Source organism: Elephantulus edwardii, unplaced genomic scaffold (genome assembly GCF_000299155.1).
Source record: "Elephantulus edwardii isolate Elephantulus edwardi_28Jun2011 unplaced genomic scaffold, EleEdw1.0 scaffold00114, whole genome shotgun sequence".
Lineage (NCBI taxonomy): Eukaryota > Metazoa > Chordata > Mammalia > Macroscelidea > Macroscelididae > Elephantulus > Elephantulus edwardii.
The window spans coordinates 1951980-1979291 of record NW_006399864.1 but is presented as its reverse complement, the minus strand read 5'-3'; the positions used below and the strand labels follow the sequence as shown (position 1 = coordinate 1979291).

At 39.7% G+C, this 27312-nt stretch overlaps 1 protein-coding gene across 1 annotated transcript in view; it reads left to right on the top strand.

Moving 5' to 3' along the window:
* The window catches only part of RSPO2 (R-spondin 2), a 185272-nt gene extending 159002 nt beyond the window's left edge, over positions 1 to 26270 (top strand). Inside the window, exon 6 of the mRNA XM_006892347.1 lies at positions 26187 to 26270. Within this exon, the coding sequence (XP_006892409.1) occupies positions 26187 to 26270 (84 nt within the window). The remainder of the gene's footprint in view (positions 1 to 26186) is intronic.
* Positions 26271 to 27312: the final 1042 nt, after the last annotated feature.

The window sequence follows — 27312 nt, the reverse complement described above, 5'->3', positions numbered from 1 at the left end:
CATATCTCAATAACCAGAGAACAGAAATCCTCACCCCTGGACTAGTAGATACATCATAGTGGGCTTTACTTACTTTGGATAATCATCATCACCATCTCTTCCACCACCAATACTATCTCTGATGTATATTGAATGTTTCCTCTTTGGCATAAATTATGCTTCGAACTTGATTGCATCTCATTGCTTAATCACAACAAACATTTGTGTAGTGGAAACTACTGGCTCTTACACCTTTCTGGCAAAGAACCGAGACCTAAGGGAACATACTGGTTCAAAGACCTTGGGGAAGTTAAGAGTAGCCGAGCTGAGCTGTAGAGTGAGCCTGTCAGTCTCCGCTCTCTACCTCTGAGCTGTCCTGCTTTCTTGAGCTAAGATGATTGTTGGAAAGCGTCCACTTTAGGAACTCACTGCTTGCTTATAAATGCCCCATGCATAACATTTTGCAATGGCATTTCTCCCAGTCCCATTACTTATCTATATTCTTAAGCACTTTGGGTGAAAGAATCAAAAGTTCAGGGTTTGAATATATCTTTACATAATCTAGCAAGGCTAATTTTTTTTTGGTCTCTTGTTTAAAATAGATATGACATTTCAAAAGAGAAATAGACAGTTTATATTTATATAAAGTTAATTATTTATGCAGACGTCAGCTAAGCAGTATGTCTATTAACGACTCATATATATGTGAACATGAATGTATAAATACTTAAGGCATAAGCATAACCTAATAAGACTTAAAGAAAATAAAGATTAAATAGAATTTAGTAGCCAACTCTTTCTCTTTATGAGAAAGTGTACTTAATAACTGTGGAAAGGAGTTCAAACTTCAAATAATCAAGAGCTCCTCAGTACTTAAACTCATTAAAAATATTTAAGTGTTCCCTTGAGTCTCAGAAATATTTCTGCTCCTGCCCCTGATTAAATGCCATGGTCACATTGTAAGGCAGATGCTGGAGTAAGTAATTTTTTTTTTTATCGTCACTCAATAAATATTTAAAGAGATTATGGGTAACCTAGTGGCAAAGAAGCTGCATTGCAATCCCAAAGGCAAGCAGTTCGAATCCACCAGCTGTTCAGTGGGAGAAAGAGGGACAATCTCCTCCCGTGTGATTAACTGCCTCTGAAAACCTGCTGGAGGGTCACCCTTGGGTCCATTCCGACTCTACAGTACACAACTACAAACAATACTTATGATTAGTCAAGAGATTTTTAGGACGCCCATGGATATAAACAACACAGACTTGGACTTTTGGGCTTCCCTTTAGTCTTTTAAATTTTATTTTCACATATTTTTCCTTCAAATAACAATGATTTGAACACGGAATGAATGACCACTGACCTTGGGTGGGGGTCTGGTGACATAATCTTTAGGAAATTGTGGTGCTTACCCAAAGGTTGAACCTCTCTGGCAACACACTCTGTTATGCAATATATATCACAACATAATTATATATTCAGTTATGTCGATAGAGACATACCTGGACAAATTCCATGATACAGGAAATACCATAGTAAAGTAAGTCTCACAGTCCAGTGCATATAAAAGGTATAGGTACATTTTACTCTAACCTATGAAGAAGGCACGATGGCATAGCATGTAACTTATCAGGCTGCTAACTGAAAGGCCACTTGAAGAAGAAGGGTGGGAACTTCCCCTCATAAAGATGTGTACCCTCAGAAAGCTGATGGAGAGTCACAGTGAGTCAGAACTAACTCGACAGTAGTGGGTTTGATGTTTGGTGTAGTAGCCTGCTAACTTTACAGTTATTGTTGTTATGTGCCACCCAGTCTCTTGCAACACATAGCGACCCTATGTACAACAGCCCTAAACCCTGCTCTATCCTGTGCCAATCGCACTGTCTCTTACACACCCATCCTGATTACCCCTGTCACTGAATCAATCCGCCTCATAGAGGGTCTTCCCCTCCTGCGCTGTCCCTCCACCCTCCCAAGCATGATGTCCCTCTCCAAGGACTTATCCCTCCTTAAAACATGTCCAAAGTATATCAGACGAAGCCTCAGAATCCTTGCCTCCAAGGAGCAGCCTGGTTTAACCCTCTCCAGGATTAATCTGTTTTCTTGGCAGTCCATGGTACCCTCAATACTCGGTTCTCCAGCACCACAGCTCAAAGGCATCAATTCTCCTTCTATCCTCCCTAGTCATTGTCCAACTCTCTGATGCATAGTAAGTATCGTTTTGAAAAAGTTTGCCATACTGTGACAGTTTCTCCATTTGAAAGGCCGACACGAATGAGCCGATACTGTTGGATAAAATGGCAGTGGTAAGCCTGCTGGAGACACAGGTTTGATAAATACCTGCTTTGTGAGGGAGCAAGTTCAGAAGTAGAGACAAGATTTGAATCCAGGCAGCCTGGCTCCAGGGTGTGCACTCCTAATGATAAAGCAATCTTTTATGAAACCAGATTATTTTTTCCTAATATCCTGCTCTCTAAATCCTTTTCCTATAAGTATTTACCAAATTCCAGAAAATAAAGCTTTAAGTGGCACACTGTGTCTGGAAAATGTAATAAATCCGGGGGACGGTGGGAAGAACCCTGGAGGAAATGAATGCAGAAGATCGTAATTTGGTTTCTTTTTTGTTTGGTGGTCTACTGAATCTTTAATAACATCATGAAAATATTTTTGAGAATTGCCAAAATGTGACAAAGAGGCAGGGACTCTGCTGTTGGGAAAAATGGCACCTTGAGTGTGTTAGGAAACGTGTTTATTTCAGCAGAATTGATGTAGAGAAAAGTTACCTACATTTTGGAATTCACCTGGGGAATGAGTTATCTGTTGGAATGAGAATTGACTTTTTTTAGCACCCAAGGCCTGACGTTAACTCACACAGTTCATCTCTTGAATCTGAGCTGACTTTCCCAAGTTTTTGAAGGAAAAATAATTCCCAACAAATGGTGAGTGATGAGATGATTATTGTAGACCAAGAAAGGAGATCATTCTGAATCTTAGCAAAGCTTGGACTTTTGATAATGCTACATTCTAAGAATAGAAGAAAAATTTTGGAAGAAAATATTTGTTCTCATGAGGATATAGGGAAGACATCCGTAAAATAGATGACAAAGAACTGAATATAAGGTGAAATGAGAAGAAAATAGGATGAGATCACAAATAAACTCAGGTGAAATAGAGACTCAAAGGGAACCTAAACACATGGTAACCAGATTGGGTTTTATTGAGAAGTTTCAAGGATAGAATTGGTGAAAGATACAAAGTGAATGAAATGAAAGAAAATTCTGGGAAATGTTAAACAATATGAACAAATGGATGCAGATAATGAAGGAAAAGGTGATATATACTAACAGCAAGAAAACTTGAGTTCATGTATAGTTCCAGTTTATACAGGTAAAGAATCTGTTAAGTGAATTAACACTTGTAGTTACTTTCTGGAAAAAAATGCCCCACTTATATAAAAAGGAGGGGGGAAAATCTTATAAGCATCCATTAAAAACAGCAATTTGTACCCCCCCCCCCAAAATCAAGTTAATTCTAAGATTTCTTTTCTTAGTCTCTCTCTCACACCACACCCACACCCACCTGGTAGAGGAGAATCTAAGTTTTGAAATATGAAGATTGTGAACCTGTAATCATTTCTTCATCCAAGTTATCTTTCATTTTTTCCATACTACCTTATATTGTCACTATTGAAACATTTGATGTAACAACTTGCAAAAAATTTTACTCCATTAAAAAAAAAATTCTAATCCCACTAAAGTGTGAATAGAAGGAGAATTGCTTTGAGCTGTGGTGCTGGAGAAGAGTATTGAACATACCATGGACTGTTAGGAGAACAAACAGGTTCGTCCTTGAGAGGGTAAAACCAGGCTGCTCCTTGGAGGCAAGGAATCTGAAGCTTCGTTTGACATCTTTTGGACATGTTGCAAGGAGGGACCAGTCTTTGGAGAGGGATGTCATGCTTGGGAGGGTGAAAGGACAGCGCAGGAAAGGAAGACCCTCGATGAGATGGATTGATTCAGTGACTGCGATAATGAGGGTAGGTGTGTCGGAGACAATGAGATTGGCACAGGATAGAGAACAGGGTTTAGGGCGGTTGTACACAGGGTCACTATGAGTTGTAGATGACTCGACAGCATATAACAACAATAACAACACTATAGTGTAAAACTTGAATCAAACCTTCCAAGCTGTCACCAGAATAAAACAAAACACGAACCACATCAACCCCATTTTGTTAAGGTGTGAATCTGAGCAAGAATGTGTCTCCAGTAGTTGCTAGTAAGATGATGTCTGCCCTAGGAATCAATTGCTGCATGGCAAGTATCTCCCAATTAGGAATAAATAATTTAGCCAAAGAATTTTATTACTATTTAAAAAATAGATCTCAGGGTTGACTAGTTACAATTGAGAATCTCTTACTTGTGTGTGTGAGTATGATCCTATTGCAGTCAGTTGACTGCAGACACTCTCTTTACCTGCTGGTGTTATATACAAGTTGTATCTATGGAATAACGTGTATCAGGACTTCATTTCTTTTTACAGCACATTGATATCCTGTTGTATGTAAGTATCAACGTGGTTGACTCCTAGACTAGAGTGGTTGGAAAGCTGAATGTTGGTTGAGCTCCATTCCCTACTCGCTAGGCCACCAAAGCTCTCTTCAGTCTAGTAGGCTTATTTTTCCTCATTATTTCAACCAATATTCTGTTGTGATCTATAGGGTTTTCATTGACTGAATTTTGAAAGTCAATCTCCAGACCTTTGTTCCTTGTCTTAGTGTGGAAGCCCCACTGGGACCTGTGCACCTTGGATATCACAGCGGGTGTTTGAGATCCCAGTGGCGTAGCATTTAGCATCACCGTAACACTCAAACCACATGGTATGTCAAACTGAACAGCAGTGGTGGATCTCTTACTGGGCAGATGGCCTAAGCATATCGTAGAGTCGTTATAGTGCTAAGACTATAGAGTGCTATAGTGTTAATGGTCAGCATGTTTCTAAAAGGAGTCCCGGGTTGTACAAACTCAGTTGCAGAATGTTGAATGTTCAGATCAACTCAAAGACAGCTCAGTAGAGAGGTTAGATGATTTACACCCAAAAATTGAGCTGTTGAAATATCTGTGAAGCCTAGTTCTGTTTGACTACGTGTAGGATCACCATGTTGAGTCAGAATGAATGCAACAACCAGCTTAATTAGTTATAAATGTAGACTGTTTCCAATACTAAAGACTGTCATTGCTTGATTAACACATCTACAAAGTTTCTTCAAATTTATGTAAAGAGGTAACTCAGTTACTTAACTATTTTTAAATTCAGAAATCCCTGTTAAATTGTACATGACTACTTTTGAGTATTTTAGTGATATTCTCGGAAGTTGATTGTAGTACTTGCATGAACTTGACATTGATTTTTTTTTTTGTTGTTGTTGTTGTTGTTTCAAATATATGGTAATGAAATACAGGGAGTTACTAGCCAAACATTTGCAATTCAGCATGTTTTCAGGATTGGATTAGATTCGGTTAATGCAGTATGGCTTTTTGTGAAAGAAAAGAAAGATACTCAATTATACAGTTACACAAAGAGTATCTCATTAGGGTATTTGTTTTTTGGAAAAAAAATGCAAAATATCCTAAAGGAAGAAATCAAATTATAAGTTGACATTTATAATACGGGACAGTTTTAATTTTTAAAGATATTTCTCTTTAATGAACAAGAGTTACTTCTGGAGTAATTTTTGTTTTGTTTGAAATTTTATAGTGCCTTTTAATTGAAGTTTTAAAAAAGAAATATCAGACATATCCCAAGTATATGTAAATTCTATGTACAGTAGAAAAGACAGTCATACCTGTGACCATCATTTACCTCAGGGAATAAATCATTACCACCCTCTTTAAAATAATCTGTGATTTCCCCCCCCCCCATTCACTTTCTGGACCTTTCTGATAGCAGCGGTCTCATTCAATATTTTGCTATTTAGTGTTTGACTAATTTCACTTAACGTAATGTTTTCAAGTTGTATCCGTGGTATAACATATATCAGGACTCCATTTCTCTTTACAGCACATTAATATTCTGTTGTATGTAAGTATCAAATTTTGTTCATCCATGCATTTATATATTTTTTACATTATAAAAAGGAAAGAGAAGACAATTCCTGCTAAGGACAAAAAAATTACATAGAACCTCTCTCTCCATTCCTATATTTATTTTAAAAAAATATGTAAGCACCAAAAAAATTGGAGGAAGCCATCTTCTGTGGAAAAAAAGAGATGAAGAGGCCTTCCAGAGATAGAAATGGGTTCTTTTTTTACAGATGAGTTTTCAAGAAAGTATAAAACTTAGAAATGATCAATTATAGCAACTACTCAAGAAGTCAGACTTTGAGGGGACCATTTATAAATTCTTTGTCAATTAGAAGTTATTTGTTAAAATCATCCATATGATAGGCAAGCATTTTGATTGTTGTTGTTAGGTGCCGTCGAGTCAAGTATGACTCATAGCGACCCTATGAACAAAAGATCTGAATGTTGCTCTATCCTGTGCAATCCTCACATTTCCTGACACACAAGAGCTCTCCTTCGCCAGCCATCCACCCTTTCCATCATCATCATCTCTTTCTCCAAGGAATAACCTCTCCTAGCAACTGCTCAAAGTATTTGAGGCAAAGCCCCTAATTCTTGCCTCTAAAGAGCACTCTGGCTGCACCCTTTCCAAGACATCTGTTCGTTCATGGGATATTCAATAAGAATGTGAATTTTGAAACTTTACCATACCTCTGCTTCTGGTAGCTTATAAGTTAGTGTAAGGATTGCTTTGTTGTAGGTCCCACTCAAAGGAAAAGAAATCCTATTCTCAACACACATCTAATACAGATATCAATGCCTAACTGGATTAAAGGTTTAGATGTAAAGGCAAAAAAAAGCAGGCCATTTGCATAACAAAATATGGGCACAAACGGAAGTTGCACCATGTTTCTAAAAGCTCAGAAGAAAAGGAAAAATACGGTAAAACTTAAAATAGGCAAAACAAACCCCAAAATGGGGTTTGAAAAAAAATTTAAGAGTGGATTTATATCAAAATATTTTAATTACAGCACCATATAAGACTTTTAATTAAAAATATAAAAGTAGGATAGGCAAAGATTAGAGGTTAGAGTTTATAATAGTTACCAGCGTAGAGAGGATAGGCAAGGGAAGGGAATGATGGTTAGATAGTATACACTATTTTTATGGGGTTGGTGAATTTGTCAGTCGATATTGATGGTGGTTGTACAACATGATGATGTGGTGAGTTTTGTTGAATAGTGCATGTATTAAAAAAATGTTGCATTGACCAATATTGCATTCTTTCTAGTATTATAATTGCCAAACAAATTAATTAGCCACTTAGCATTAAGACCCTAGGTAACCCAGAAGATTTAGCGTTTGATTACTAGTAAAGAGGTTGGCAGTTTAAACTCACCCTTCGGTGCCTCTGGAGGAAGGCCTGGCAATCTCACTGCCATGAAATGTCTTTGGAGCAGCCCTACTGTGCACCCACGGGGTCACCATGAGCCACATTGCACTGGGCAGCAGCTAACAATCACCCGAAAGGAGCTTTGTCATTCACTGCAGAGTGTCCTTTGTCAGACTGGGGAAAATGTGTCCAAGCCTGTGGCTTTGACTGTAGGAACTCTGCATCCTTCTTCAGTTAAAATTTTTTTTAAATCCTTAGAATGATTTTTATACTTGCAGTTTATTGTCCATGAGCCTAAAAAGAGTAGTTTTATGCTATAGACTGAACACATATTTATATACAAGCACAGTGTTTTCTCTTTCATATCTTTTCTGTGGTAGTTATAGTTCGTATTCACACCTAACCATCCCACCCCGCCCCACACACAGAAGCTGTGCTACCTGCAGATTAAAAAGTTACCTATTAATGTGGAATCTTTCTCAAGTGATGGCCATTAAAATACAGCTTCATTTGTCTTTTAAAGAAAACCCTTCATTTATCCTAGAATCAATTTAACATTACTGGAACATTTAGATGATGGATCTTAGACATTATTTTGGTAAAATTTTAATTTTTTATGTGAATACTCATTGCACTCAAAGTTTTAAAATATAGTTCATAATTTCATATAAAGTATTAAATACATAAGGGTTTTTTTTCTCTTTATCATCCACACATTATTGTCCATTTTATATTCAAACTGACTGGAGCTGAATTCCAGAAATATTTTAGTTCATTCTTTGTCTCACAACTGAGTTTTGTCTAAGTCATAGTAAAATTACCTACTTTTTTTAAAAAGTAAAGATAAAAAATATTTTCAATTCTACTCTTAGTAATTCAGTATCAAGTTTCCCTAATACATAAAGGAATTACTATGAATGTGATAAAATACTCCCAATTTTTTCATTTGAGGATTGATAAAACACAGAAGACAGTTCTTTTTCTAAATGTGAATGTAAGTATCTGCAGACCATTGGGATATCTTGTTTCTCAGCAAAGTGTTCTCTGTGTGTTTGGGGGGATTCCCTCCATGTTGTTAAATGCCTGCAACTTACAGTGACCTTGTGTACAATACTGCTGAGCCCTGTCTTATCCTGAGCCAATCTGTTTCCATTACATGTACCCCTATTACCCCAGTTACTGTGTCAATCCATCTCATTCAAGGTTTTCCTCTCATGTGTTGGACCAGTCTCTCCCCCATATTGTTGTTGTTATGTGTCATTGAATCACTTATAGCAACACTATGTACTTGTTCTATCCTGAGCCACTTCCATTGTCTCCGACACACCTGTTCCCTTTATCTTAGTCACTGAGTCAATCCATCTCATCCAGGTCACCTTCTCTTGCACTATCCTTCCACATTATTCCAACCATGGTGTTCCTCTCCAAGGCCTGGTCCCTCCTTGCAACATGCCCAAAGTATGTCATACAGAGCTTCAGAATCCTTGTCTCCAAGGAGCAGCCTGGTTCCACCCTCTCTAGGGCAGACTTGTTTGAACTCTTAATAGTCCATAGTATGTTCGATACTCTTCTCCAGCACAACTCAAAGGCATCAATTCTTCTATCATCCTTAGTCATTGTCCAGCTTTCTGATGCCTAGCAAGTAATTGCAAAGACCATGACTTGGATCAGGAACATCTGTCTCTAGATGGACGTTGTTGCTCTTCAGTACTATGCAGAGTTCCCTGACAACAGATTTTCTCGATGCAATTCATTTTTTGATCTCCTGGAAGCTGTTACCAAGGGTGTTGATGGTGGAACTAAACAAACAAAGTCTAGATCTCTTATCTATCTATCTATCTATCTATCTATCTATCTATCTATCTATCTATCTATCTATCTATCATGATGCCCCCAATTGGCTCAGAGTTGAGAATCTGTATTTTCTTGATGTTGAGCTTCAATTCATATTGAAAGCTGCTGACTTGTGGAAACCCTGTATATGTCAGAGTTGACCTGGTTTGGGGAGTAGATATAAGGTGCCTCGGGGAGGACTCAAATTTTCAACCTTTGGATAAGAGCTAATTGCAGTGACCATTTGTGTCCCTCAAGGATGTCATACCATAGTAATGGCTCGCTGATGGCTCTTCATACAGTCTTTCTTGTTGAACTCTGGATGACGTCTACTCAGTCAGAGAAAGATGGAGAGTACCTCCTTTTGCAGTTTACAGCCTCTGAAAAACCACTGGAGATTCAGTGATGAGCCAGTTGTAACTTGACGGCGATGGGAGAAAGAGAGGAAGGTTCAGGAATAGTTTGAAAGACAAATCTCCCCTACGAGATTTCATCTGACAGTCATTCATTTGAAATAATGTCTGTAACCCTTTAAGTTTTTTCATACTATTGTTGGCAAATATTTAGGTTTTTCACCCTTTCTTTCTGGCATCCAAATTAAACAAAACGAATAAGAACATTGTGAATATGTGGGTAAGCCGTGTGTATGACGTGTATGTGTGTGTACGCAAGCTTGAACACACATTCACTGTCTAAAAAGAATCTTTTGATATTAGTTAATATTATGCATTTATAAATCTGTGTATTTTTTTTCTGGAGAGTGAAATGCCAATTTTATTTGAAATATTAAGATGTTTGTGAAAAATTACTAGCCTGATCCTATTGTTTTGATATCCGAGACTCACAAAGTTATTGTTGTTGTTGTTATGTGCCGTCGAGTCGTTTGCGACTCATAGTGACCCTATGTACAGCCCTAAACCCTGCTCTATCCTGTGCCAATCTCATTGCCTCTGACACACCCATCCCGATTACCCCAGTCACTGAATCAATCCACCTCATAGAGGGTCTTCCCCTCCTGCGCTGTCCCTCCACTCTGCCCAGCATGATGTCCCTCTCTAAAGACCTGTCTCTCCTTACAACATGTCCAAAGTATGTCAGGCGAAGCCCCAGAATCCTTGCTCCAAGGAGCAGTCTGGTTTAACCCTCTCTAGGATGAATCTGTTTGTTTTCTTGGCAGTCCATGGTACATTCAATACTCTTCTCCAGCACCACAGCTCAAATGCGTCAATTCTCCTTCTATCTTCCCTAGTCATTGTCCAACTCTGATGCATAATAAGTGATTGCAAAAACCATGGCCTGTATCAGGCGCACCTTAGTCTCCAGAGAGACACCGTTGCTCTTGAGTACTTTAGAGAGGTCCCTAACTGCAGACTTTCCCATCGCAATACGTTTTTTGATTTCCTGGCTACTGGTGCCCAGAGTGTTGACCGTGGAGCCGAGCAGACTGAAACTGTGAACAATCTCAATCTCTTCACCATCCATCCTGATGCTACCGATTGGTCCAGTGGTGAGAATTTTTGTCTTCTTGACATTGAGCCTCAGTCCATACTGAAGGCTGCAGTCCTTGACCCTCTGCAGCAAGTGCATGAAGTCCTCCTCAGTTTCAGCGAGCAGGGTTGTGTCAAAAAATTTAGACTAGATTTAGGTTTAGTTTCCAAAAAAAAAAAAAGTATTTTTCATTTGGCAAAAGTTTGCAAACAGTATTTACTTTTCATTCAATCATTCACACACATTTTTATCTTATAGTATTAATTCTAGTTGATCAGTGCAGTTGATGACAATGTTGAATTTATTATGTAACCCCTTTTCCTTCACCTACCTAACTTACTGTTAATTTTCATTTCCCGCTCACTCCCACCCCATCCTTGGTAACTAACCCAAGAATGATTCTATCAGTGTGCAAATCTTTCTTTATCTTTTTACAATAGAAAAGTGATGTTTCCTACAGTCCAGAGATAATGTGGAACATGCTATTCCAGTGCTTTCCTTCAAATGCCTTCACCTTATTGAAATCCTGGGCTTTTACTTGATTAGTTGGCAAAAGTTCCACAGTGAGCAAAACATCCAAATATTATAATATGGATAAAGTTTTATCTATTTTTTTCTTTTTCAAAAAAATTGTCATATTTCAGTCTCTGCCATGTGGCAGAGAAATACTCTGCAGATTTTTTTTTTTTTTAAATAAGAGTGGGTCTTTCTTCTGCAAAGCCACCTGGGTGGTTTCAAACCACCAGCCTTTTCTTCAGCAATTGAGCACTTAATGGCTGTGCCCCTGGGCTTTGTTGAACACAGAGATCAAAGGCTCTTTCCATGGGTGTGCACCTTCCTCCCACCTGAGAGGGAGCTTGATCTCCACAGCTCACTTTTCGGGGGCTTCATCCACCAGCAGGACCCAAGGAACTGAGTCCAGGTACCTACTACATGCTATCAAGTCGTTAGAACACACCACCACTCGCCAAGACAGAGTAGATCTGTACCATCGGCTTCCTAGGCTATAATGTTTCCTGAAACAGATCACCAGATTTCCCCCCCCCCACCACCACCATAGAACAGCTGGTGGGTTCGAACCACCAACTTTTCAGTTAGCAGTTGGCTGCTTCACCCAATTAAACCACCAGGCCGCCAGGTGTAGTTTTCTTCTTTTTGCAGTCTGGAAGGTACCACGGAGGAGGGTGCAGTTTCTCCTCAGATGCTCGCTTGTGGCACTGACTTCATCCTGCTCCAGCTCCTCTTTTCCCTGTCTCGAGCCAGCTTCCCACTGTCCACATGCCATCCAGACCTGGCCCCAAAGATCCCTGAAGCCGAAAACTAATTCTGCACCCTCCCTCCGAGGATCCCAGAGAGGACTCTGAAGATGATGAGGGAACTTGGAGTTTTCAAGCTCCCTGGAGAATTCTGCCCCCAGCCTGCACACACTGGCTGTAGGGTACCCCAGCTCTGAACCTCTTCCAGCTCCCAGCTAGAAATAAGCGTCCTGTGTTTTCTTCTCCTGGGTGTTACCACAGCCTCACAGTGGCTTCTAAGCGAGAATCCTAAATGCGTTACTTGACCCTAGGAAGCTGAGGCTTTGACTGCCTTAACCCCAAGGAATGATTTGAGAAATACAGGGTGTGGGCCAGTCTCCCTGGGAAGGGGGCTAATGTGGCCCGAGGGAGCCCTAACACTGTGTAGGGGAGTATGATGCCTTTCTGTGGTCTGATGTTTATTTATTAATTTGTTTGTACAGCAGCCATTTAAATGATGATGAGATCAAAGGCCTTTTGTGGGGCACGAGGGATCCAAAGAGTGCGGTGGAGAGAGTACAGGTTTTAGAACCAACCAGATGTGGGCTGGAGTCATGGCCAAGCAAGGCGACTTTGAGCTTTTAACGTCTCTAAACGCTTTTCCTCATTGGCAAAATGGAAATAATGCTTACCTTGAGGGTTCTTTTTTTTTTTTTTTAATCTAAAATCTATTTTGCTTACAAACAATTTTTCACAATTATTATTTTAATATCTTCAATCTTACTACTTTAACATCTGTACTCTACGTAGTAAAAATTTCTTCCTGATAGTATGTATTGTTTTCTTTACTGGTTCTATTTACCAAGGGCTTTTATTCTTAGTGGGTGTTTTCAATCTTAAACCATCAATTTCTCTTGTGCTCTCCACTATGTTTATGTTTTCTCTTCTACTAATAAGGAGTCCTGGTGGCACAGGGATTAAGAGCTTGCTAGTAACCAAAAGGTTGATGGTTTGACTACACCAGTGACTCTCTGGATCCAATTCTGTCTAATACAATTAAATTCATGTTATGTAAGATCCAGTACATATTCAGATCTCTCTTACTGTCTTGGGAACACCTTTTTCTATAGTATTTGAGTCAGGATCTCTACAAGATTAAACACTGTATTTGCCTTGAGGGTTCTTAGATATATGACACAGGAGATGCCTCCTATGGTGCTGTAATTTGTCTAGTATCCGTGTGTCATGTGTAGTTCCTGGAGTTTTGCATATGTCCCTCATTCCCCCTCACAGTAACCCTGAAGTGGACACTACTGCTCTTATCATTTTTTTAAAATTTTATTAATTTTAATGAACATTTACAGAGATTTTGGATTTCCATTCATTCATTGTTGCACTTTTCTCCCTGCCCAGCTTTTCCCCCCAGTTCGCTTCTCTTTGAAAATTAAAAGAAAAATTCTTTCTTTGGTATATAATCCCCCTGCACCTCTCCCACTGCCGCAAGTTCACTCCACAATTAATTCTGGACTCTTGTGATAACCATAATACCCTAGGTTTTAACAAGTTGCCGCACAGTTTTAAATTGATGACTGTGCTTAGAAACACATTTTGCCGTCATTTGCAACAACGTGTTAAGAAAGTAACTGGTCCAAGTTCGCTAGCTTCCGAATGGCAGCACTCTGCTTTGCATCTCAGGACATGTAATTAACAAAACATGCACCCAGATAACCACCCGGTTTAGTATCATGTGACTCTGCCCACCTTTGCAGGTAGTCATTGGAGTGCCTCACAGAAGACTGGCCAGGTTTGCTCATGGTTCTTTTGAGGTGATAAAATGGAGGTAGAGAGAGATCCAAGGCTGTTACGTGAGGGAAGTTAGCTTTGAGGTCATGGTGTTTATTCAGGGTCAAGTTTGACTACATACTACCTGTGAAAATTGAAGTTAAAGGCAGAATCCAGTTAGGAGCCTGTACAGAGCAAGAGAGTTTATTTTAAAATGGGTGGAAAAGAAAAGTCAACTTTGTTTCCTGACTCCACTGTGAGTTTCAATCTAGTCCATAAAGTTTGCTCTAACTTGCCTTACTCAGTGGCCATGGGGTCCGAGCCATCTCACAGCGGGTTTTCAGAGGCTGTGAATTTCATGAGAGGCGCTTGATCATCTTTATCCCTCAGAGCAGCTGGTGAATTTGAACTGCCTGCTTTTTGGTTGACACCGTAACTCCTTACCCGCTAGGCCACTAGAACTCCTCTTACTAGGTGAGGTACATTTGCATGAAAATCTGTAACTTGCTCTTAGAGGAAATCAATTGGGAATCCTTGGCACTTAAAGCATTAGCCAAACCAGAGCCAAGCCCACCACCATCACGTTGATCCCAGGCCATTGTAACCCTCCACTGGGTTTCTGTAAATCCTGTGGGAGAAGGCCACACCTCTTCTCTCCAAGGAGCCCTTGGTGGATTTGAACTGCCAGCATTTCACTGAGCACCACAGCCCATACTGCACTGTGCTCCCAGACCTCCTTTCAGCACTTAAGTTGTAGTTAATTTTAATTAGTCACAAACTTTTATTGTTAGTTGCCATCACTTTGGGCCTGACGCATGGCGACTGTGTAATAGAAAGTGTTACCTAGTTCTGAGCCTTCCCCAGCGATTGTCCCTGTATTCACTGTGTCAGCCCGTCTCACTGAGAATCCCCCTTGTCCCTGTTGGATCCCGCAGGCTTTGCCTACTGTTAGGCCTTTTTTAGTGATTGGACTCTTCTAATGGCAAGCAAGTCAGAATCTTCGAATCTTCATTTCTAAGGAACATTCTGGTTGTCTTTCTTCTAAGACTTATTTGGTCATTCTTTGACAGTTCATCCTACTGTGAATATTTTCTGAAACCAATCTTAGGAAAGCTTGACAAGCAAAGTTGTTACCCACCTGTCTAACAGATGCATCTGACCCAGGCCTTAGACTTTTCAACTGTCTCTCATACTTGTGAGAGTTGGGTAATGACAAAAGAATTGAGGCATGTGTAATGATTCACACACTAACTGGTGTGTTATACACTTGTTATTGTGTGCCGTCGAGTCACCTGAAGCTCATAGCGACTCTATGTGCAGTAGTTCTGAAGACTGCCCGATCCTGAGCCAGTCTCCCTGACTCTGACACACCTCTACCCAGCACAACAGTTACTGTGTCCGCCCATCTCATCTGGGGTCTTCCTCTCATGAGCTGTCCTCTTCCTCTCATGCGGTGTCCTGCCACCTTTCCAAGCATGATGCCATGAAATGCATCATGAATGTTATATAGGGAAAAAAATTATAAAAAAGGCTGATAAGTTTTACAATGAAGAAGATTCAAAATGTGACGTGGACTAAAACGAGTGAATGTATTTATAATCCTTTGTGGAACACATATCCTCTTCTCTTACCCTGTGTTGACCATCTTCTTAGAACATCCTGCCTCTTAGGTGAGCCAGAAAAGTTATAAGCTTGTTCTGATAACCCACAACCCTACACAGTATCACGTAGAAACCATTATTAACTTTCTTCTCACTTGCAAGCTTGTCTTCAAGTTCTAGCAGAATTGTGTTGAATCCAAATTAAATAAATGTTTGCCATATTATGATAGTTCTAAATGTCATTTCTTGGACTTCTCTCCCCATTTAGCTAATGGTTATTGATTCAAGACCAAGAAGAAGGTATCAAAGCTTCTCATCCTAATGAAATTATCTTAAAAGGCACCTGGTGTTATGAAGTCAGCTATGGAGGAACTTGAAATTCTTTTCTGGTTATCCCATATCTTCTAATCAAATGAAAACAATTGTATCATTTTCTCTGTCTTATCTGCTGTTTTTCCTGACTGAATTTGGGGATGCCAAATGAGCCTCCTCATTTTCTGGGAATTCTGTTTCTTTGGAGACATTTAGGGAGGGTGTCCGCACAGTGTTAATGGCAGCAGAGTGTAAGTACTTAATTTTTCCACAGTATTCACTTAAGAATGTGTAGAGAGCAATTATGATGAGTAGTGCCTAATAGAAGTATTTGGCATCTGATGCTACCCAGGGATGCTTTAGATGGTGTATGGGTACAAAGAAAGGGGGGAAAACCCCAACACAACAACAACCCATTAATGTGGTATAAATGTACAGATAGTCTAAGTCACAGACAGACAGTTCACAAGAACAGAAACGTTCAGAAGTAGTTCTCACATTTCCATGAGGCCAGTGACTAATAGGGATTGGTCAGTATACACACTTCTCTGTATATGTTTACACATAACTGCACCTGTGTCCTCATCCAGTAACATTCAAGGCAGTGAAAGTGTCTAAGAAAGAAATTGACAGCCGTGTCCAAGTGCAGCTCTGTTACTAATTAGCTACAGGAACTTGGATTTGTCACTCTCGTGTTCTCTGATTTAGTTGCCTTGTCTCAAAATGATTTTGTTAAATTGAACCACAATCCCAAAGAAACAAAACCACATGAAAAAAATCTAGCTTCCGTCCAGTCAGCTCCAACCTCAGGGAGACCCCAGGCATGTTAGAGTAAAACTGCCCCGGAGAGTTTGCAAAGGCTGAGTTTTTGAAAGTTGATGGCCAACCTAGGTGGACTCAGACTACCAAGTTTTGATTAGAGAGAGGTCAAGCACTGGGTGCAGAGTTGTTGTTATGTGTCATCGAGTCAGAACCGACCCCTAGCAGACCCCCCAGCAGGTTTCCAGAGGCCCATCCTTCTCTCATGGTGCAGCTGGTGGCTACGAATCGCATGCCTTTGGGATTGCAGTGCAGCCTCTTACCCCCAGGCCACCAGTGCTCAATTATAAATGGTATATTCCCTGTCTCTCTCCCTTCCCCAGGAGGCCTGCAGATTGTGGGATAGGGCGGGAGATGTCGCCAGAATACTTTGTCAGGGATCAGCGTGAAACGATGAACTTTTCAGTTTGTTTAAAAAAATAATCTGTGTGCATTTTCTAGACCAGAAGATCACAAAGATAATTTTTAGTTTTACAGCTTTAGCCTTCCTGATAAGAGACTTAAACACCTGTTCTTTGCAGGTAGTTTATAAAAATTTATCCATACTAAATGACACTGATTGGTTGATGGTGTTTTTTTCCTCACTCAGGAAGCAATTTGTTCCTTGTAAACCATTATCTAAGTGGTAGGTAATTTCCATTTTGGGTCTTGTAACTCTTTGGTCCACTACAGTGCTTACCTTAATTGTTGTTGTTATGTGCCATTGAGTGGCCTGCGAGTCAGACCCAGTGCCCAGTAGCTCTGAAGCCTGTTTGAGCCAGTGTCAATGACTCCAGCGTGCCTACCCCCATTACCTGAGTTACTGACAGCCCATCTCATCCAGGATTTTCCTCTCCTGTGCCAAAGGGGGAAAATGCCTCCCCTTGGGGTTAAATGACAGTTATTTAAAACTTCTAAACCCTAAAGCTTCTTCTCTGTATTTATTAGTTTTTATAATTATGCTCTTCACACTAAAAGTGAATTATTGCCCCCTTGCGGTCGAATTTTGTATTTTTCTCACACAAATGTGATTGTGACTTTTCTTTCAAGGGAATCCTGAGGGTTCAATGGCTAAAAACTGGTCACCAGTTCAAACGTGCCAATTGCTCTATGGGAGAAAAATGTGGCAGTGTGCTTCTGTAAAGAAGCCGTAAATATATAGGAATTCCACGGGACATTTCTACTGTCTTTGGAGATGATGAGTGAAAATGCACTTACTGGAAGTGGGGTTTTTCTTTTTGATATTATTTTATAATGGAGGCCCGAATGTACAGTTCTTAAAAGCACTTGGCTGCCAGCCAGAGGTCAACAGTGTGAACATGTTTGTAACTCCACGAAGCCTGTTCCAATAGATTACAGCAGTTGATGGATTAGAAGTGGGAAACTTTGAGTTAACAGTACAATGAGTTCCCTAGCAATCTAGGAGGTAGTATAAATTTGCTCAAAGTCTGATACAGATAATCTGTGGTTTATGCCGAATTTAAGAGTTCACAGAGGGGGTTACATGATTTTACTCCTAGAACTTACGATATTATTTGTTGTCTTCTCCTGTCCTTCAGGGCCACTATTAACTAACTCTACTATTACCACCAGAAGCATGACAGTCATATTCTTTTACATGGCCTGACACTCTTTGTCTTGTCAAATGAACCTCTACATTTGCACTGACTTCATTTTGCTTATTCCCCATCTTAAAAATGTTAGAATTCTGGTTTTGAATTGTTTTGGTGATTCGTTTTGGTTTGGTTTTATTTCTTATTTGAGGTACTAGATAACTAAGAAATTCAACTACTGGAAGTATCCAGCACTCCTGATAGAAAACAAAGCCAAATCTCCTTTGAATGTGTTTTCTGTGGGCCTCTATGGCTTCAAGTGCATTGGCAGGGATAAAGAAATCTCTGGTTACTTCCTTAAAAAATCATGTTCAATATGTTAAAAACAGTGATTCTCCTTAGAGCTGTAAAATGAGGAAATTTTGAAATGTCATGTGGTTGACACTTAGTGATGATTGAATTAATTCATAAAAGTGTAGATAATCAGGATGAGCGTCTCAGTGGTTTTTTTCATTTTGATGAAACGGGGGTTGAAAAAATCAAACTGGATATATCTTGTCAACAAAATCGATAGCAGAGCCAATGCCTAATAATAGAATGTCTTATGTAGCAAAATCTGAGAAAACAAAGCAAGACTCTAAGGCCATTCTTTTTACAATAGGGATGTGACATATTTTAGGTGGAAGAACAGGAACACAGTTGATAGGTTCCCATCCAAGAAAACTGGCTTATTGAATTAGTTTTAACAAATTCCCATATATCTCTGTAGGTACTATAGAGATTTCTATTCATTAAGATATTCTGAATTTATGATATTCTGGAGGATTTTATAAATGTTTAGAGATGTCTACTTCCCCACAAAATTTTGTCTTAATTTTTTTAAATTTTGAGCAGTTGTCGCTCTCTGCCAATAGTCTTGTAAGCAGAGCCGCTTCTAGTCAATTCTCCTTGGATTATGTGCTAAAGCAAAAAGCGCTCCTTTACAAAGATGAAATGACTGAGGGGCAGCGTAGACGCCAAGTGGGCTGTCCTCAGTTGGTGGTTTGGTTATCTTTCCACACTTTGTCCATTTACTAATTTGTCTCTGGATTATTCCTGTCCTCAAAGAAAATTTGATCAGAGATGTCAACCAACCATCGAAGGAATAAATGTTACCAGTCCTTTCATAACAAGCTATTTGTGAAATGTGCGTAGTTAGAAGAGGCCTATTTCTAAAAAGCCAGCTGGGCGCTATTAACAAACACTCCACATAGAACCTTCATTTGTCTATTTTGCTCTTTTTACCTTATTCTGCTCTTTGACTCCCCAACTGGTGGAAATAAGTAGCATCTCCACTCAACCTCCTTCAGCTTTACAAGACTAAATCTCTTCAGAAGGAGACTGCCCATCTTTTCTCCCACGGAGTAGCCGGTGGATTGGAACCACTGACTTTTCAGTTAGTAACCCATTATGTTATATGCTCTGTGCCAACAGCGTTCCTTAAATAAGTGTCAGTGTTAGTTATTTAGTACTGGCATGCATTGATCGTGATCTTAGGCTACCTGAACATACTATGGTAGCACCCAGTCATGTTCATCCCAGGATTCTTGTGCTAATCACAGGATTCCTACTTGAATTCCTCTTTAGATAAAAGAAGCTTCATGAACTAAAATCTTCCTGAATGTCTGAAATGTTAAAGTCAGTCGTTCTAATACTCTTTTAGCTATTAGGTTCAGTCACCGCAATGACTCCACTGAAGAGTTGGCTTGCGACCGCAGTAGGACTGCTTTAGGTTTATGTGCTTTTTATTATACCAGCTTATGATAAGTTATAAGAATATGCAGTGGGAGAACTTGTGGGAATAAAGTTAATTTCTACAATTTTAAAATACAAAATTATTCACTCTGTAGTTGAAAATACACATGACTGCATCAGTAATCATGGAACAAAGAGGTCATGAAAAATTATAGGAGGACAGTTTGGCAAATTGAATTTTTTCCCCTAGTGTTACAGTAAACATCTCTACAGTAAATCTTTGTGTTTAGATTATTTTTCTAGGATAGATTTCTATATACAAGTCAAAAGTTATGAATATTTTAAATGCTTTTGTACACATTGCCAGATGACTTTTTCAGAAAGGCTGTACCAATTTCATATTCCCACTAATGCGTTCTGATGCCTGTCTTACCACATTCTCACCAGCTTAACGTACTTCCCCATTTAAGAATCTTTGCAGTGGCATCTAAATGTCTTTGACAGCTTTTAGTGTCACCAAGGTTGACTTGCTTAAGTGCATTTGTTAACTATTTCTTATTTCTTTCATGGCTTGTATTGGAGCCTTTTGTCTATTTTTATATAAGCTTTTAAGATATTCCTGAGATCATCTCACTCTCTCCAGAATCATTCATCACTGTTAAATAAACAAATCTTTGTTGCTACTTACTCTTGGCCAACTCCGTTTGCTCAGACTAGAACAAAAAAGAGCCTGGTTGCTGTTCATTGTCTACATCTCAATCCTTGTGACATCAGAGGTGGATGCAACCTTTTCATTCAGCCCCCAAAGTGTCCCCAGATACACAGCAAGATTTGCCAGGTTGGTGGTTACAGAGTCTTGTCTTTCAGTTTTCACTACTTTGAACAATGGCTGAATCTCCTCACGATGAAGCTTTGGTATAAAGCAGAGCATCACAAACATACCCTCATAATGAGAATATTGTTCTTGGTTTCAGGTATGGCATAATAAAGGTCCATGGTCTATTCAACACTCTTCTCCAGTACCACAGCTCAAAGGCATCAATTCTCTTTCTATCATCCCTAGTCATTGTCCAACTCTCTGAAGTATAGCATGTAATTGCGCACCTTAGTCTCCAGCCTGACATCGTTGCTCTTCAGTACTTTTGAGAGGTCCCTAAGAGTTGACTTTCCCAATGCAATTCATCTCTTGATTTCCTGGCTGCTGTTACCAAGAGTGTTGACTGTGGAGCCAAGCAAACTAAAACTGTTAACTATCTCAATCTCTTCACCATCCATACTGATGCTGTGAATTGGCCCAGTGGTGAGAATCTTTGTTTTCTTGATGTTGAGCCTTGATCCGATCCGTATTGATGGCTGTAGTTCTTGACCATCTATAGTCAATTACATTTGTCACAGGCTGACTTTCTACCTTAGATTTCCCTTTTCCTTGTTGTTGGCCACCCATCATCCAGTCATCTTCAGGAAGAAAGTGTTGCCTGGTCCTTCCTCACTCTCACAGTTACCGCATGTTCAAGGCCACTGTGATTGATAACAGCTCATTTCAATGAGAATCTTTCTCTCTCTCATCTTTGCTGGTCCTCAGCACCAGCTGCATAATCCTCTTGAGATGAATCCTTGCTGATGGGTCCAAATAAAACATGTGAGATCGTATTCTGTTGTGATCCATAATGTTTTCAATGGCTTATTTTAAAAACCACATCACCAAGCCTTTCTTTCCTACTCTGCAAGCTTGACCTAATCCTGCCTCTCCCCATGTGGGACACAGAGTAGTAGAAAAACTGGTGGTGTGGCTTCCCAAGCCATAGGCGACACAGCGTCACAAGCTCACTGAAGAGTAATAACCCTATTCCTTAGCCTTGAGAAAAGGCTTAGGACCTTTAGAAAAATCTGTGTAATCGCAGCTACTGAATCTTTTTTTCTTTCATTTTATTCCATTGTATTCCAACTTTAGAAAGACACTGTCAAAACAAATAGTAATCATGGTAATCCTTGACAGCCTCTGTCAAGGATGGTCTTGACAGCCAACTTGCTCTTGGGTGGATAAGAAACCTTTGTTCCTACAAAAAGACTTATCCAGACAATGTCTGGCAGGAGAGTCAGTACAGTACAGTGTCATGTAATTTTTGATTCAGCCTGATATCTTTGTTCAAAATACTCTTCTCTATTTCTCATTTGAATAACAGCAACACACGGTGGTGCTTTGGGAATATTTCCTGTGGAAATACTCCCTTATCTGTAAAGAGCTGATAGGGTTTCTTTTTGGACAATCTGCACATGTATGGAAGTCACTGCAGTTATGTTGATTAGAGTATGGCTTGTTGGTTAGTGTCTTTCTGAATTCTTTCACTTGGATAATAATCTTCTCTTGTTCCTATCATTTGATCTCCTTTAACTCTGGGAGCACAACTTTTTCATACAATATTGCATAGCCTTCTGGTAAAAGAGGACAGAAGTGTCTCCCTTCTAGAAATGGGTATATACTATTTAGGTCAGTCTTCTTGCAACCATTTAACAGCTGTGACAAGCTTTGCTCACAACACCAATTCCCATTTGGTCTAGAAGAGATGCATCCAGCAGTATTTGTTCAGTTTACTGTATTCTTAAAAGACTCAAAGACATGTATAACGTGTCATTGAACTGGAATATGCCTGAGGCTGACAATTTCTGTCTAAAATGGAACACTCCTTTCTGCTGTTCTTGGGCAGTCTATTTTACCCTTTCCTTGTGAACTAAAAAAGTAAGAATGTTAAGCTCATAAGTGGAACTACTTTTGGGTTATTTGCATTGTCCGTGTCTTTCCGTTTTTTTCCTGTCTGTGTAAATATGCTTGAGAATGAGGGAATTCACAAAACTTTTGCATTTAATTTTACATCAGAAAGTCCACTGGTGATGCAGATGGTTAAACCTTCTTCTGCTATTTGGGAGGTAGGCTGTTTAAACATTTTCAGAGGCACCTAAGCAGAGAGACCTGGCCATCTACTTTCAAAATGTCAATCTTGAAAATTCTATTGAGCATTTCTGCATTGCACAGACAGGGTTCAGTCAGTTAAAATTGATCAACTCAATGACCACTATACCAATAACAATCTTATATCCACAGATACAGGGATTTAAATGTAAATGTAAATACATATGTCTCTATGCCCAATATAGCTTGATTTTCAAATGTACACATGAGAATGGGGAGATCTATTTTTGGCTAACTTGATTTTTTGGTTAAGTTTGAAAATCTTTAGAAGAAAATGTCTGACTTTGTCTTGCATTTTGTATGGATTTTTAATTCTTTGAATTAGACTCCGGATTGGAACAACCAGTAGGACCACAAAGTATTTGCAGTTAACTTCAGCCTATTCATGGTTGAAAGTTGGATTCTCATCATAACACTGATATTTGCAGTATAACCTTCTTGAGAACTGGGACTGAGCAAAAAAACAAACCAACTAACAGTCAATAGCATAGAGACTTCATTCAAAGAGACTTCTGAGGAGGAGCTTTAGCATAGAATTTAGGGCCCCCAAACAATCTCTTCCTGGAGATGCATAGCATCCTGCCAAAGACATAATGATACAATTTGAAAAATTATTTTCAACAAATAAATTTTTAGGAGCATTGCTGAATTTTTGGCCACCTTACAAATTGTTCTATTAAAATATTGAGTAACTTGCCTCTTTCACACTATTATGTCAACCAGCAGACCCAAAGCTCATTTAGTATTGACAATTACATCAGCGTCATGTGTTAGGTAAATGACTTCAAATTGACCCTCTCTTAAAAATGAGAGTCTCCAGTCATTTAGCATGGATTTGCTGTGAGTGAAAAGCAATGTACCTTCAAACTTCAGCTACACAAATTTGTGTGAAAATTGAACATCAGCAAAACTTTTAAAAATACCTACTTGGTAAATTTCGGTTTTGTTTTTATTTCAGCAGAGAACATTTTCAAATTTAGTAATGCTAGCTTTATTTTTTCAGTCAATTGGTTTAAATTTCTTTTTCAATTCCAAGTTTTAAAGAAATTAAATGTAAACCTGATGAGTTTTGAAAAGACAGTGGGCACTCATTCTTTGAAAAACAAAAAAAACAAAAAAACCCTTCAGAACTAAAAAAACCCCCCAAACTTGTCTGTAAAACATTGTAACTAAAACTCCTTTTTTTGAATGTGCTATTTTGTGCTAAGTATTTCATCTCTCTGACCTTGTTCAGGTGTGTCTCCTCACCAGATAGACTGTTTCTCAAGAGTTGTAACTTTACAGCTGCTTTGATTAATGATGGCTTACACTAAGATTTCACTGGGTAGGATTAACTAGGTTTAAAGATGGCAAAATGCCATGATAACTTTAGTGCCAGAATTTAATGAGAACCAGAAGTTAACTTCAAGGATCTTTATAACTTAATATGAGGGCATGATCATGTTCTCATTATTTTAATGTCATGTCATATTAAAAATAAGTTACTCTTTTTTTTTACATATTTGTTCTTGTAATAAAGATTTTTTACCCAGCACATGTTTATTGCATATCAACTTTATGGCCACCACTGTGTTAAGGGTGTGAAAGGTGAGGCAGCTTTCTATCCCTAAACAAAAGGGACTTTTTCTGGTCAGTAAGAACAGGGATGAGAGACACTTAGAAATCTGTGACCTTTCTCAGTCTATTACTCTAAGGCATCAGTTTCCAACTGACTTCGTATCTTTATGTCAACCACCTTCTTCATTGCCCAAGATGAAGAGCTATGTCCATAGACGGAAAGGACCAAGGATACTGGGTTTGCAGGTGTGGGGAGAATGCGAGACGTGGATTAGATGGGAATGTTCCACTGTGGTGCTGATTGCTGAGGTGTCCAATAACTAGGCCTCACAGGCTGAGGTGACCCTAAGTTTTCTAGAACAACAGTTCAACTCAGCACCCTACCATCAAGTTGATTCTGACCTGTCATGATGAGGTATTGGATTTCAAAGGCTGTCAGTCATAACAGTTGAAGACTGCCCATCTTTCTCCCATGGAGCTTCTGGTGGATTTGAACTGCTGGAGGTGTGTCGTTTGGTTAGCAGTGAGACACACTAGAAACTATGCTTCCTACCAAAGTTCCTTCTGTTTTCTAGAACTACACCCTAAAGTTAGAGTTCCTTCTGTTTTCTAGAACTACACCCTAAAGTTAGAATTCAAACAAGGGGGAGAGTAAGAGAGGCCAGCAAGGGAGGCTTTTCAGTTGAGTCTGAACTAAAGGTTGTTGGTGGTGAATGACCTCTTAAAGTGCCCATTTCTTGAAGCCCATTTCAGTTCTAAAATCCCAGAACCTAGAAATTTAAAAGCTAGAGAGAACAGGCCTGAACAACAAAAGATTTGAGTTCTTGAGTCTTTTTTCCTCAGAATCTCCCTGCTATATCCCTGCAAAGAACATTGAAGCCATATAAAATAAGATTAGAAACCATCATTTCAAGGAGGCGAAGGTGACCCAACATCAAAAGTGAAGGGGCATTGGCATCTCCAGGTCCCTGAGGAAGGAAATCCTCAATGATTTTATTTCTGAGTCTGGACTTCCTAGTGACTGTAGCAAAAAGGCAAAATAGGAAAGTGTGGTGTGAATGTTTAGGAAAGCACATACCACCAGCTCATCAAAACAGGCAAGCCGTTTCTTTGCTTGGAATTAATAAAAACAACTTGTGCAAGGAATTTGTCTGAGAAGCCTTAAGCCATATGATACATGATGTCCTCATGAATTCGCCAATAAAATGAAGAAGTATCGCACATATGTCATTTTGTATATTGGCCTTTGGAGAACACAGAGGGAATCGTGTTAAAAGCAGACTCTAATTCCCCCCGTGGGGTAGCGAGAGGGGGCTTTGAAACTTCTGGTATATTTACTGTAGATAGATGCTTATTTTCTTTTGACCCCCTGACATGTGGAGCAGTAGAAAGATGTAAGGATGTGTAGTAAAGGGTAGCATTGTTAAAAAGTAAGAGGGGGTAAAGGGGATTTTTTGTGGCAGGATGATATTTGCAGGACTGATGGGACCGCTGGGAGGTTTTCAAATATGCCAGTTCCCTGGAACAGGAAGATCAGTCTCTGTTTTTAGACAGCACATCCAATTTAGTAAATTATTATTATTCCTTCAAAATTAATGTGAACAATTTTCTCTTTGAGGCAGGTTATTTTTTTTTTCCCCTCCACCATAGGTGATGCTTTCCAGATGGGTTTGTGTAAAACACCTCGTGTTTTGTGTTTTCTTTCACAAGAGAAAGAGCTCATTCTGAGATCTCATTTTTTTTCCTTTTCACCCCTCCTGTAGGGAAGAGAACCTCAAAAGAAAAGAACAACAACAACAAGAATAACAAGAACAAGAACAAGAATAAGAACAAGAACAAGAATAAAAACAAGAACAAGAACAACAAGAACAATAAGAATAACAAGAACAACAAGAACAAGAAGAAGAAGAAGAAGCTGATCGCAAGGGCCCAGGAGCAGCACAGCATCTTCCTCACCACAGACAGAGCGACCCAGTAGACTGACAGACACACGTGCTGGGCCCGGGGTGGGAGGGGGGTTTGTTTTTGCAGCAGTGCACAGAGCTGCTCTCCGTTCCAACACTGGTGTGAACAGTCGTTGCACGGCCTCCTGCAGGCTCTGCTCCCCCGGTGGCCAAGGGAGCAGCCACAGTGAGGGCCCTGCCTTATTTATATGTCGGCTTGGAGCTGGAGACCGCAGAGGCAGGAGGAGCTGGTGACTGGAGTCAGTGGGGTCCCACATCCGCCCACAGCCAGTGACTGGGTCCCTTGTCTTCTGAGAGCATCTGCCTCTCTGACACCCACACCTGGGCAGGCAGGAGGCATGAGGCTGCAGACCAGCATCAGCAAAAGGACCAGTCCACAGATCCAAGGGCAGGAGGGTGTACAGCTGACAATCTGCCCCACGTGGGACCTTCACTTTCTCACCTGGCGCGTTTTCAGAGGAGAGATGCCTGCGGGTCCCTGCTTGGTGTTAACCACATGCTCTCAGCATCTCTCACCTGCAAAACTGTTGTTGGGTGAGGAAACTGCTTTCTCCCTGCTCAGTTTCATGGCAGCCTGTATATGTACATGCTCTGCTGGGGCTACTTCTAAACCTCTTATTTACTGTGTATTTATGCCTTCTGATGTGTAACAAGTCAGCTCTGGTTATATTGATCACGTTGTTTCTAGTGGTGCCTAACCCTTGTCCAATAAATGACGGTTGTAGTTTTGTTCATTGACAAATATTTGGTTTCCCCTTGAATCTTTTCTTTTTTGGGGGGGGGGAATATGGGTGGGTGGGCATGTTTCTTATTGTAAAGGCTAGGATAAGCTAGTTTGTACATATAGTTAAATGACCAGTGTTGAAGAGCTTGAATATCTGCAGACTTTCCATGCTCTCTGTCTTCCCCTGTAGATAGCACATGACACCCACCAGCCCCAAGCCCATACTCTCTTAGTCTTAAAATGTGCTGACTTTATGAAATACAGTTGAAACAGTATAAGGGATTACCTGCAGTACCTTGTAAGACTCATCATACAGTTTCATTGGTCCCTGG